The sequence below is a fragment of the Rattus norvegicus genome, chromosome 8 (assembly GCF_021556685.1).
Source record: "Rattus norvegicus strain SHRSP/BbbUtx chromosome 8, alternate assembly SHRSP_T2T, whole genome shotgun sequence".
NCBI classification, from domain to species: domain Eukaryota; kingdom Metazoa; phylum Chordata; class Mammalia; order Rodentia; family Muridae; genus Rattus; species Rattus norvegicus.
This window is the reverse complement of record NC_141541.1, coordinates 83,946,381-83,959,854: the sequence shown is the minus strand read 5'-3', so window position 1 is coordinate 83,959,854 and position 13,474 is coordinate 83,946,381. Positions and strand designations below refer to the sequence as shown.

Below are 13,474 nucleotides of genomic sequence, written 5' to 3'. Positions count from 1 at the left end.
TTTTTTTTTTTTTTTGTTCTTTTTTTTTTCCGGAGCTGGGGACCGAACCCAGGGCCTTGCGCTTCCTAGGTAAGCGCTCTACCACTGAGCTAAATCCCCAGCCCCTCCTGTTCTTAACTCTTAACTCTGCCTACTAAGTGCTGTGCCAGGATGTCTAACAGACACGACTGACTTCCAGACCTGCCCCACACTTCCTTTCCTCACCTTCTCCTACATGGCAGTGTCAGTCTACTTTCCTTGGTAGACAGGCAAACAGTCACCCTAAACTTCCCTTTCTTACAACCTCAGAGCATGTATTCATTCCTGTCTCCAAAGAGTTTTAGAATCTAGGATAGGCATGCTGGCTCACACAGGTAATCCTTGCTTTCAAGGAGACAGAAGTAAGAGGACTGCCATAAGTTTATCTCCAGCCTGCTCTATATAGCAAGTGCCAGGCCAGTCTGGGCCACATGGTGAGATCTTAGCCAAAAAAATAAAAATAAAAAATAAACACAGACAGACAGACAGACAGACAGACACACACACACACACACACACACAGAGGCTGGTGAGATGAATCCGCTGGCCTGACAACTTTAGTTCAGTCCTCAGAACTCACATAAAGGGAGAAAGAGAACCAACTCCAGCGTTTTCCCCTGACCTCCACGTGTGCACCATAATACACGTGCATCCACACACATCGAAAACACACACATAGATACAATCATTGTGTATTGTTTAACTGCCTGCACCTGGGTGCATTGGTGTATACCTTTAATTTCAGCAGTCTGGAAGTAGAAGCAAGCTGTCTCTGTTCCAGGCCAGCTGGGGGCAACACTGCAAAACCTTTCTTAAAAGGGCATAGAGAAGGCTAGAGATGTAGCTCAGTTAGTAGATGAAGCCCTGGACTTATCCCCAGCACCACACAAACTGAACGTTGTGGCACATACCTATGATTCCAACATATACTTATAATACCTAGAATTCAGGAAGTAGAGCCAAAAAGGAAGTTCAAGGCCATCCCAGCCTGGGACTCACAGGGCTAGCTTAGGATATGTGACACCCTGTCTCTAACCACGGTGCTGGTGCATGCCTTTAATCCCAGCACGTGGGAAGCAGAGGCAGACTGATCTCCTAGTGCCAGGCCAGCCATGACCACAAAGGAAGGGTCAAAAGGCAGAAAGAGGAGGATACTTTCAGTCTCAACCAGTCCTCACATTTTTTTTTCTTTTTTTCGGAGCTGGGGACCGAACCCAGGGCCTTGCGCTTGCTAGGCAAGCGCTCTACCACTGAGCTAAATCCCCAACCCCCAGTCCTCACATTTTTGTTACTCCTGGCCTGGTCCAAGCAGACTTCTCTTTCCTGGGCTATTGCAATTGCCTCTCATTGAGCCACCTCTTGAATGTCAGCACCAGGAAGTTACATGTGACCCAATAATGTAAGGATTGTGGGCGGTACTATACATGGGATAAGAAAATACACGAGAGACCTGAGCAGTGATGTATAAAACTGGACCAGTGTAAAGAGAAACTTGAGAAGGTTAAACTCATGATTTACTTATGGAACATGCAGTGAAAAAAATGGTGCTATCAAATTTTAATCTCCAAATATTTTAATTTCTAGGCTTTTGCAGATATGCTGAAAGTGAACAAAACTTTGAAGAGCTTAAATATGGAGTCCAACTTCATCACAGGCACTGGGGTTTTAGCACTGATTGATGCTTTGAAAGATAATGAGACCCTATCAGAGCTCAAGATTGACAATCAGGTTTGTGTTCTACTGTAGCAGTTTGGGGGAAACTGTAGCCCCACTGCATCTGGAGATTAGAAGCGTTGGGTTCCTGGACTGGAGTAAAACATGGTTCTGAGCCACCTGATGTGGGGGCTGGACCTGGACCTGGGTCCTCCAGGAGAGCAGCAAGTGTTCTTAGCTGCTGAGCCCTCTCACCAGTCTCCCAGGTAGACTTTTTAAAGGGGGGAAATATACATGCTAGGAATATTTCAATATAGAGCAACTTTTAATTTTTTATTTGAAAAATAGCTTTGGGGACAGGGAAATGGCTCAGTGGTGACGTTCTTGATGCATAATCATGTGGGCCTGAGTTTGGATCCAGCACCCACAGAAAAGCAGGATGCCACACGGTGTATGTTTAACCCCATCTCTGGAGAAGCAGAGACAGATGGATCCCACAGGCTCACTGGCCTGCCAGCCCAGCCAAAACAATGAACTTCAACTTCAGTGAGAAATAAGGTGGGGAATGGCAGAGAACAGTCGTCAGTGTCAGCCCCTGGCCGCCACACATGCATACTGGCGATGCACCTGCAACCACGTGCCCATGCGCACATACATACATACATACATACATACATACATACATGGTAACTTCAGTTGTTTGAAATGATATTTGGCAAATGATTCCGAGTCCTTCAAAATAAATTTGTAGACTAGGAAGAGAAAAGATTTGGTGGTTATATCTAAACCTGAGAGGTAACTCAGTATGTTTGTGATAAAGTCCTAGATGCTTATCCATATTGTAGTACATGTCAAAACTCCAGTATATACATGTAGTTTCTATTTGGGGACCATTAAAATAATGCCATGGAGCTGGAGAGATGACTCAGCAGTTAAGAGCCCTGTTGCTCTAGTAGCTAAGTGGTAGCTCTAATTTTTTTCTGACCTTCATGGACATCAGACATAAACATGGTGCACATACATACATACATACATACATACACACACATACATACATACATACATACGTATCAGTAAGACACATATACTCATATGCATGAAATTTTTTAAAAATCAAAAAAATTAAGAAAAATAATGTTCTCATGAATCTTCACATATAAATTTTTTATGAACATACATGTTTATTTCTTAGACCTTATACCTACAAGTAGAATTGCTGGAGAGTATAATTCTGTATTTCAAGCAATTACCAAGGGTCCACTTTTCTACATACTTGGTAACTACTTAAACAAACAAAACAAATGAAGGGCCAGGTTGTATTGCCCAGACTGTTCTTGATCTAGGATCAAGCATTCCTCCCACCTCAGCCTACCCAGGACCTGGAACTCTAAGTGCACACTATCATGCCTGATGCTTATCCCTCTTCTCCTTTGGTTAGTTTGTTGGGACCAAGGTTGAGACAGAGTCTTATGTAGCCCAGGGTAGCCTCCACCTTCTCTGTATAAGAGGATGACCTTAAATTTCTGCTGTCGGCCCCCAGTGCTGGGCTCACAGGTGTGCACCACCACACCTGGTCTATGAGGTGCTGGGATTGAAGCCAGAGCTTCGTAGGTATTCAGCAGCACTGCCTGCTGGGCTGTTTCCTCAGCCCTTTCTGTCTTCTTCAGTCTACCCATCCTTGAGGGTGTGAGGTGCTCTCATGGGAGCCATACATTTTCATTTCTATATGCGTTTTTGGTGTCTACTGAACTTTTAAAATGTGGGTTTTGTATATGTTGTGGAAGTTGGGAAAACTCGAGATTAACAATCAGTATGGGACTGAGAATCTTAATTACCTAAAACATGTTTTGATCTGGTTTATTAATATTATTCTTTATTTTTTATTCTTACAGAGACAGCAGTTGGGCACCTCTGTAGAATTAGAAATGGCCAAGATGCTCGAGGAAAACACAAATATCCTTAAACTTGGATACCAGTTCACGCAGCAGGGACCCCGAACCAGGGCAGCCAATGCTATAACAAAGAACAATGACTTAGGTAAGATGTGTGCAATACTGAGTCATAGTTCCAAATACAACACCAAGCTGATTTTAGACATACGTTTTAACATAGAAAGGGTGCCTGTCTTCAGTGTCCAATACTGCTGGGTCCTTTATACCGGGGGTCAGAGCCAAGCCAGGTTGTAGTGGTCTTCATGTGTTAACAACTTCTGTGACAAACACGTGATAGCTAAGTGGGGCTTTCCATCCTTGGCTCTCAGTCCTTGTGCTTTGAAACAAAGTTCATCCCCACCAGAAAGCACGTGGCCCGTTGTCAAGCAGACCCAAGAGAAATTTAGCTTTAGATTATGAAGTACAGAGCAAGTTTGACTCCCCGCCTCCCTGACGTGGGGCCGGGCCTTCCTGCTGCACCCGCCTGCTCAATCCCTTTTACCACCGAGTCTTGTCTCACTGACTGAAATGAGTCCTGCAGCCTGGGATGAGGTATAAATAAGGTGTTCATGATTTTGTTTCTCTGTGTTTCCAGAAAGTGACTCTCCTTTGAAGTTATGCTATTTACCACTAAAATGTTTATAGGACTCATTCCAGGAGGAAGAATAAGCCCCCAACAGGGCAGTGTTTCCAAGCAGTGTGGTTCCTCTAAGCTTCAGCTGTGTTTGCACTGACATTGCTGTAGCTTGTTCCTTTAGTCCACATTCCATGAGCAGTGAGCAGTATTGTTTAATTTCCTCTCTGTGACAGTTGCCCATAGACAGTGTAGCCACTTTTTTCAAAAGAGAAAACATCCCTTTTCTGTGCTCTTGATTCTAGATGTAGCTTTCAGTCATCCAACCTGTCTCGGTGTTGGTTCACTCCTGCAAAGTTGACTTTGCTGTTCAGAGCAGTGTTTCTTACATCTGGGCTGAACTTTGTAAATAGCTGAGAACTTTCCTTCCCTTAGAGATTCAGATTTAGAAAAGGGTGGGGCTTGGACATATTGACCCTCAACAGGGATTCTAATTCTGTTGTGGGCAGTTCCTCACTGAAATAGCTTATTTCTCTGGGTATTAGGAGGTATTTGGGTTTCTGTGTTCTGACATTAATCCATATCTTAAACACATGTGCCATATATATATTTCTACTTACCACATTTGTCATGCTTTTAAAATTGCCTTTTATTTTATAAGTTAGTTATAGTTCATTTAAAATGTCTGTCTCCAAATAAGTTTTGTTTTTGAGCAGGGTCGTGCTATTATAGCTCAGGCTTGCCTCAAACTCCTGGTGCTCATCCTGTCTCCACCTGCAGAGTGTTTGGATATCACCAACATGGGCCAGCATGCTAGCTAAACCAGTTTATTTGGGGCATAGGGACCATGTTGCTGTCAAGAGCCATGTTCAAAATCATATCTAGATCATAGGAGGTATTTAGTAAAAATGAATATACTTCAGGGATAGAGCGCTTGCCTAGCATGTTCAAGGTTTTAGATTTAACCTCTAGCAAAAATCGAAAAGAAGAAGGGGGTAGGGGAAAAGAAAGGGAGGGAGGGAGGATGTGAATAAGGCAGGAGAATTTTATTTTTATTCAGTTACAGTTTTCTGTTAACTATATCATCTGAAAATAATAAATGGATCTTCCATTTACCTCTCCTCTAAAACTACCTTAAATCCCCAAACACAACCAATATATATCACCCCTAGTTATCTCTGTCACAGGTAGATGATACCCACAGGAACATAATTGCAACCCATAAACATCGCAGCAGGGAAGTCACTCTTTGCAAGGTCTCAGCAGTTAGTGAGTAAGACTTACTAACAACTGACTACTGTGAAGGATCAAGAATTTTATTCATGGAAAGAAACTGAACCTGGTAGATAAGGACACCAGGTAACAACTGTGCCTTATATATGCCAACCAACTGCGGCAGATGCCACAGTTGTCACCCAGTCCTTTTCTAGGCACATCTGTTAGAGCCTTCGAGATCTTGTGGATGAGAACAGAAATAGATGACTTCCTGGGCTGCCTCTGGAACATTAAGCAGAGGTGGCTGTCCATAGCAGGGCACTGTGAGGACAGGAAGGCCATGTGGAAGAAGGTGTATCCGTCACAAAGCAGAATTGAGAAGCCCAAACTTTCTGCTGGGAATTCTCTAGAGTCCACTGGCATTCCATTCTGATGCAAACTAGAATTACAGACACAAGCCCCACATGTAAGGTGAAAATAAGGACATTCCTAAGGGTGCATGTGCAGTGGCTTGAATGTGAAAGCAGGCAGGTCTGTGATACACTCGCCATGCACGCGTTTGGAGGAGAGAGACAAGAAGGGCGGGGTGAGGATAATCAGAATGCATTGTGTACATGTGTGAACATGAAGTAGGTGGGTGGGGAACCTGAGCTGGAGTTAATAGACACTAAAACCCATGACAAAGAACTTGTTTTTTCAATGTTTTATGTTGGAGGCATTTGAGAGCTAATGTAAGCTATGATTAACACAACTCTTTAAAAGAAAACATAACTTTTGTTAGAGACTGAAAGTGAGGTTAGTAAGACTTACTAACAATTGACTACCATGAAAGATAAAAAATTGTATTTATGGGTTGGGGATTTAGCTCAGTGGGAGAGCGCCTGCCTGGCAAGCGCAAGGCCCTGGATTTGGTCCTCAGCTCCGGAAGAAGAAAAAAAAATTTTTTTAAAACAAAATTTATTTATGGTAATAAATTGGACAAGGTAGATAAGAAGGATACCAAGTAACAAAGAATAATCAAAAGTGGTGCTCTGCCCTCTGCTCTCTGCCCTTTGCCCTTCTTTGCCCTGTGCATATAACAGCTGCCTCAGATCTGCTCCATATTCGTTGTCTTTAGATGCACTGTGACTCTGTCTATAGATACAGAGCCTGGGGACCCTGCTTTCTAACACATAGATCCCAGCAGCCTGACAGGACTCAAAACTGACAGTCTCCTGGGCAAGTAACTTCTTCAGCTCTCAAATGGGACTCCATCAGGTCTCTGTTCTCACTGTTATAATATCTTCTCGTTGTTTTCTTGCTCTTAGCTATCCATTGAAAAACTTCTGCCTACTCGCCATCTCTCCAGCTAAGACGTGTCACAGCTCTAACAGAAAAGAGGTTGTATGGGACACATATAATACGCACTTCAACTTTGACTCAAGCTTGTTACCTGTGGGCTAGCGAACTGCATAATAGCTTCCTGAGGGTTTTTGTTTGCTGTTCTTTCTTGTAGATCCTATCTGTAACACTTTGTAACATTTTTTACAGCATGCATTTTAACATCTGAAATGGTCTGCCCTCCCCTAAGAATTGCCTGGTGTTTCCTTTTTGGGGTGTATTTGTGTTTTTGTTTCAGGCCTCCTTGGCTGTTTTCTCCCTTAACTTTTCAGTAGACTCTGGAAACGTTAGCTCTTCCCACAGGTTAGTCAGAGAGGCTTGAGTAGGTGAGTACAGCTCACAGAGATGTGTCCTTGGCCTTCAGTCTCTGACTCTACCCAGCCGGTGACTGGACAGTTCTTGTACACAGCAGCGAATGTCTGGTCCCAGCAGTCAGTAGTCGGAATAGCCTGGGAGCCGCCATTACTCTAGCTGGGTACAGAGCAAACAAGATCCCTGATGACTCTCAGCCCTTTCACAGACTGGTGACATCAAACCACTCAGGAGCTCACTAGTGGCAGGTAGGCTCCTCAGCTTCAGGAACTTGCTGTCGTGACCAGCTCCTCCAACAGCCAGTTTTAGCTAAAGAAGGAGGCAGTGACTTGTGACTTATATCCGAAAGAGAAGTGGGGAATCAATAGCCAATCCTCTTGAATCAGAAAATCTGAGTACAAAGTTCCAAAACCAAGAGTGCACATCCTCTGTGGTAGCCAAATTGGCTTTTCTCACTAAAAAGATGGCTCACCAGTGCCTGAGAGCCAGCGTGTCATCCGAGGTGGTGGCTGAAGGTGAGCTCTCGGTACTAAGCACTTTTGTTCTCAGCGCTGCTCCGTGAAGCAGGTTATGCCTGTAACTGTGGCCGTGAGCTTTAGATACCATTGTTCTCCTGCTACAGAGGAAAGTTGAGAAAGACCCAGAGAGGCTGATTACCACTGCACAGAGTGACAGAGCTGTGGTTGTGTGCCCGCTGACTCTGCCACTTGGTGTTCCAGCCTCTTGAATAGTGCTCAGGTGTAGTGGAGCACTGAAATGGAGTGCTTGGTAATTGCCCTTGGTGACTGACAGTCACAGATAGCATGTTCCTGCAGCTCAGGACCTTTCCTGCCACTAGTGAGCTCAGCAGTGGCTTAATGTCACCAGTCCATGAAGGGGCTGAGCGTCATCATGTGTGAGCACAGCTGGCTAGCCACTTTGAGCAGCCAGCATTTAGTGCCCAGAAGGAAACTTTATAAAGAGAAGGGAAATTTGGAAAGCAATTGCAAGTCAGTTATTACATTTAAAAATGTTGGAAGTATTTTTATAGATTCCTTCAATGTAAGGAAATATATCTAACCAGGGAACATGCAAATAGTTTTAATAAAACTTTAAATTTTATTTCATGATTTGTTGTTTTGCCTGTGTTTATGTCTTTGCACCATGTGTGTGCCTAGTGCCTGCACAGACTAGAAACAGGTGTCAGATCCACTGGAACTAGAATTACAGACAGTTGTGAACTGCCATGTGGGTACTGGGAATCGAACCCATGTCCTCTGAGAGAACATTGAGCCATCTCTTCAGCCCCCTAATATAACTTCTTTTTTTTTTTTCTTTTTTTTTTTTTTTTGTTCTTTTTTTCGGAGCTGGGGACCGAACCCAGGGCCTTGCGCTTCCTAGGCAAGCGCTCTACCACTGAGCTAAATCCCCAACCCCCCTAATATAACTTCTTAAGCACAGCTTGCTGGTGTCATTGCAAATATTATTGAACTAATTGATTACTTCTGTAATCTTAGATGTGTGGTTTTTTTTCTATAAGCAAATGACTTGAAAGCTGAGTGCTGAACACTCTGGTTTCTAGCCAGCAGTATTGTAAGGTGTATACATAGCTCTAATTTGAAGCCTCTTGATTTTCAAGTAAATGACAATGGCAGGTGACTGAGCATTCTATTAGCGACCGTATGAGTGAGAAGCACTCAGTTCATTGAGATTGTAACTGTTTTATACAGAAACTTGTTACAAGCATGTTAACATCTTATAATAAACCATGGATTAATAACAGACTTTTTCCCCCACAGTGCGCAAGAGGCGGATTGAGGGAGACCAGCAGTAAGCGTGCCCAGCGAGGGGTAACCGCTAGAAGACTGCAGATCACAGAGGCTCATGCGTGTGGCAGCAGATGTAAACATTTCCTGGGTGGAAGGGAAAAGACTGGAAATCTTTTTTTAACTATATGCATTATTTTCCTAGCTTACAGTATTATATTTGATTTGTAAAATCAGTAGTAGGTAGTGTTTTGTATTTGTATCATTTCTACTGAAACCAGTTTAATTGAATGGTTTGTAATGATTTTTAGGTAAAAATGCAGTTGTAGAAAGTTTCAGAAGTCGTGTATGTAAGAATAATTTGAATGAACATCTTGGGGACCAATCTTTTAAATCAAAAGGGACGTTGCTAACTCAAGACTAATGTTGTTCCTTACACATTTATGGTCAGGCACATGGTGGTTTCCTTTTTAAAATCCATGAATTAGGCAAACGTTTACTTATTCCTTATTAGGGAAATAAAATGTTGGAATGTTAAAAGATGACTCAGAATCCACTATATCTACCTGCATAAGCCAAAGCAGGCCTCCACAAGACAGAACAGCCATCTGTGTGGCGGTTCTCAGCTACACGGGGGGGCTGGTTGTGTGTGTTTGTTTCTTTCCAATAGTCCTTGTTCTCCTCCACCACATACCTTGTCAAAAATATAGTTATAAGTATTTCTCCTTGCTGTGGGCATTACATTTTTGTAAATGCTAATGGTTAAAAAGCATCAGAATAGAGGTTATTTTCCCCATAAAAAGGCTCTTGGCCAACACTCAGTTATTTAGAGTAAAAGAGAGAGAAAAAAGAAAGGTGCTGTTAGATGTAGGAGAGTTCAAGCCTGAGAAATTCGCAAAATGGCCATTACACTGAGGAGCAGTGTCAGTCGTGAGCTAGCTATGGTGGCTCACTCCTAGAATCTTAGCACTCGGGAAGCTAAGAAAGGAATATTGCCAAATGTTCAAAGCCCGCCTGAACTACATAGGAACCTCCGGGTTAGCCTGGGCTACTGAGGACCTCTGTCAGGAAAAGAAAAGAGCACACTTGTGTGGTGAGAAGCGCTGCTGTAAGAAGCACAGCTGCAGTACAGCATTGCCTTGATCCCCGCTCCACAGTGTTCAGCCAATCACAGACGGCTATTCTTCAGACACCCAACTTTAGTAGATGTTTCCTTTCATCTTGTACTTTTAAAGTCCATATAATAAAAAATAATTTCTACAGCATAGGTTATCTTTATCACCCGAGTGCTACAGTGACGAGAATGGGGTGGGTGAGGCTACCACTGAGGCCCTGCTAGAGGATTTGGGTTTGTATCTATGCTCTGCCCCACGCAGCTCCTACAGGAGTAGCAGAGGCACAGCCACAGACAGTAGAGAGAAGAAGGCTGGGGAAGCATGAACGGCGTTTGCTTATACCAACGTGCTGGCCTAATACATTATACAACTGAAGAAAATACTTCATGAGCAGCTTAGGCGTGACCCATCTGACTGAGTAGAGGTCTTTCAAGAGCCATAAGGGAGAGCAGTGTTCACCTTGATCTTTAAGGGGTTGGGGATTTAGCTCAGTGGTAGAGCACTTGCCTAGCAAGCGCAAGGCCCTGGGTTCGGTCCCCAGCTCCGAAAAAAAAGAAAAAAAAAAAAGAAAAATCAACTTGATCTTTAAGTCTGGCACCTCTTTTTTAGCAACAGTATTTTAAATTCCACGGAGATTTTTATGACATGGTAAATAATTAGGACTTTACAACAGTTTTCAATTTAAACCAGAGATTTTCTAAACCCTCAGTTTTATTATGTCAAGTTAAATGATTATCTAAGAGAATAGTCTTCACATTTTTAAATTGCCCACTTAAAAAGCCTTAAACTGCCCATTTTATAAGACTGTATATACATATTTGTCTCAAATTACACTTTTTAGTGGGTCTACATGAAATTGTATACATTCAATTCACCATTAGCAGCTAATATTAATGCCTTAAAAATAGACTTTGGTGCTATACACTTATACTAAAATCTACTATAAGTTTAAAAAATGCGTAAAATGCATTTTCTTAGGGTGCCTGTCATTTCAAAGACCAAATAAACATTTAATGTTAAACATATTAGCAGTTGATCATTTCAAAAAGGGTTTTCATATCCTTAAGTTGCATGTTTTCACCAATGAAATTGGCTGTGTCCTTTCCAAGGGTTACCCTCCTGAACAGTTACAAGTAAATAGAACTTTAACAATTGTTTTACAACTGATAATCCCTTAGTGTGTTTTCTTTATAAAGGTGATATAATAAAGTTATAAAAGAAAAATGTCTTAATAAAATATTAGTTGTATGCCACATTATCTTTAACCTTTATTGCCACTAAAATAGAAAGTTATATTAAGCTTCATAAAACCTCATGGTTCCCAGGGCTAGCTTACTTTTTCTGTATAAAGTCAGGAGCCACTGTCACCTCCCAGCAGATGAGTGATAGCTCATCTGGAAGTACAGCCACTGCCAGCTTGGAGCCTCACAGTGTCTGGCTGCCCTCCTCCCGGACAGCTTCGCTTAGAACAGCATCACCTGAAGATGTGGTACCCAAGAGAAAGGAACCTGTGGGCATCTGAGAGACAACTGCTCTTGCTGCCAGGTACGGGTGCAGCATCTGGGACCTGAACGTGAGCAGAGCTGTCTTCTCCATCCGCTCCATAGGTCGCTTCAGTTGTGTCATGTTTACTTTACTGCACTATCATTGGTTCCGTGAGTGCCTCCCTGTAAAAATCAAGCGTGGGGCTGGGAGATGTCTCCATCATTAAGAGAACTGGCTGCACCCAGTACTCAGGAGGCAGGAGCAGGCAGGTCTCTTGAGTTCGAGGCTAGACTGGTCTATGGAGCAAGTTCTAGGACAGCCAGAGCTACACAGAGAAACCCTGTCTTGAAAAAAACAAACAGCAGAGCACCGGCTGCTCTTGCACAGGTCCCAGGTTCGGTTCCCAGCACCCACAGCAGACAGCTCCCTTCCTCTGGTAACTCCAGTTCCAGATATAATGCCCTCTTCTGGTCTCTGTGGACACCTGCACACATGGTGCACAGCAGAGAAGCAGGTACACACACACACACACACACACACACACACACACACACACACAGAGAGAGAGACAAATAACAAAAACTGAACACTGTAGATTTTATAATGAACATTTATAACATTTCCTTAATAGAACTGGACCTGGGACCCCACTTTGAAGGCCAGGTGAAAGTAGACCGTAACTGATACGAGTTCACACCCTCGGGGTGACCCCTCACCCAGCAAGACTAGCCCTTTTTCTACGTTGTCGGTGTTTTGACAAATCCAGTGTTTTGACAAAAACTGGTGTTTTGCTGGTGTTTATAGCAAATCCTATAAAAATCTTCCCGCTATTACAGTTTATATATTCAGACAAGTTCTAAAACAAATTATCAGTACTTTTTTAAAGTATTATTTGTATGTGTATGTATGCACATGGTGTGCGTGCATCTTTTTAAACCTCAGTTTGTGTATTTACAACCTGTAATCCAGAGAGCCCGGTACAATTTTCACAGGGGCAAGGAGTTTTCTTGCTATCTTGTTTTATTCCTAGAATATGTTCTCAACTGAATAAACAAAATGACGATAACTCCTAATGATTCCGATGTCTCAACTTTGGTTATTAGGAAAACAGTTGAGTCCATGCAGGGTCAAGGCAGCTGGTTGTGCAGACCAGACCACCCTGCACATCTCAGAATGCCCGAGTGCCAACACTAGTCAGTCAGTCTGGCTTCCTGTGGAGGTTTCCAGCCTGCATGCTCTAGTGTCCGCTCTTAGTCTTTCCACTGTGGCACTAATGGCCCTTGCCCTCCAGGCGATGCAGACGGTGGTGTGCATTTTGTTCTCTTTCTGGGTCTGCTCAGGACACTCGCTGTATCTTTTTTTATGCTCTACAAGTGAGATCCATGTTTGGGTTTAACTTCCTGCAGTATTAGTGAGCAACTCTCATCAAGGAAAACATTTAACTCTGGCTGGCTTACAGGTTCAGGGGTTCAGCCCATTACCGACATTGCGGGAAGCATGGTGGCACCCAGCATACCCGTATTGCAGAAGGAGCTGAGAGTTCCACGTCTGAGTCGGCATGCAGCAGAGAGTGACACTGGGTCTGGCTGGAGCTTCTGAGCCCACTTCCAGTGCCACACTCCCCCCTCAAGGCCACACCTAGTAGTGCCACTCCCTGGTGGCCAAGCATTCAAATCTGAGTTTAGGGGGGTCATTCCTATTCAAACCACATCATCCAACAGCTGTGTCCACCTCAGAGAACACAACTCCCCTACACCAAAGTAAAACCGAGCCCATTGTGTGAGTCTTACCTCCTGTCCTCATTACACTTTGACCTCTTGCTCCCTCAACATTGGTCAACAGAAGCTTTCCAATAAAACCCAACAGCCTCTGCAACTGGTCCATGTGATCCTGATGAGGCAGAGCTGCTCCTCCGTGTGCCAAGAGCCTTGTTTCTCTAGATTGGATTTGTAAGGGAAAAACTGTACTCAGTAGCTCTCAAAACAGTCTCTTCTCCAGTGTTAGAAGTGGCTGAGAACAGGACCGTGTGTTACTGTGTATTTTTTG

At 43.3% G+C, this 13,474-nt stretch overlaps 1 protein-coding gene across 2 annotated transcripts in view; it reads left to right on the top strand.

The window, feature by feature from the left end:
- Positions 1 to 9,368, top strand: part of Tmod3 (tropomodulin 3) — a 60,360-nt gene extending 50,992 nt beyond the window's left edge. For both annotated transcript variants that reach the window (XM_087561197.1, NM_001011997.1), the window contains 3 exon segments: positions 1,603 to 1,746; positions 3,564 to 3,708; positions 8,862 to 9,368. In XM_087561197.1, the coding sequence (XP_087417323.1) occupies positions 1,603 to 1,746; positions 3,564 to 3,708; positions 8,862 to 8,896 (324 nt within the window). In that variant the 3' untranslated portion in view covers positions 8,897 to 9,368.
- The last annotated feature ends 4,106 nt before the right edge of the window (positions 9,369 to 13,474 follow it).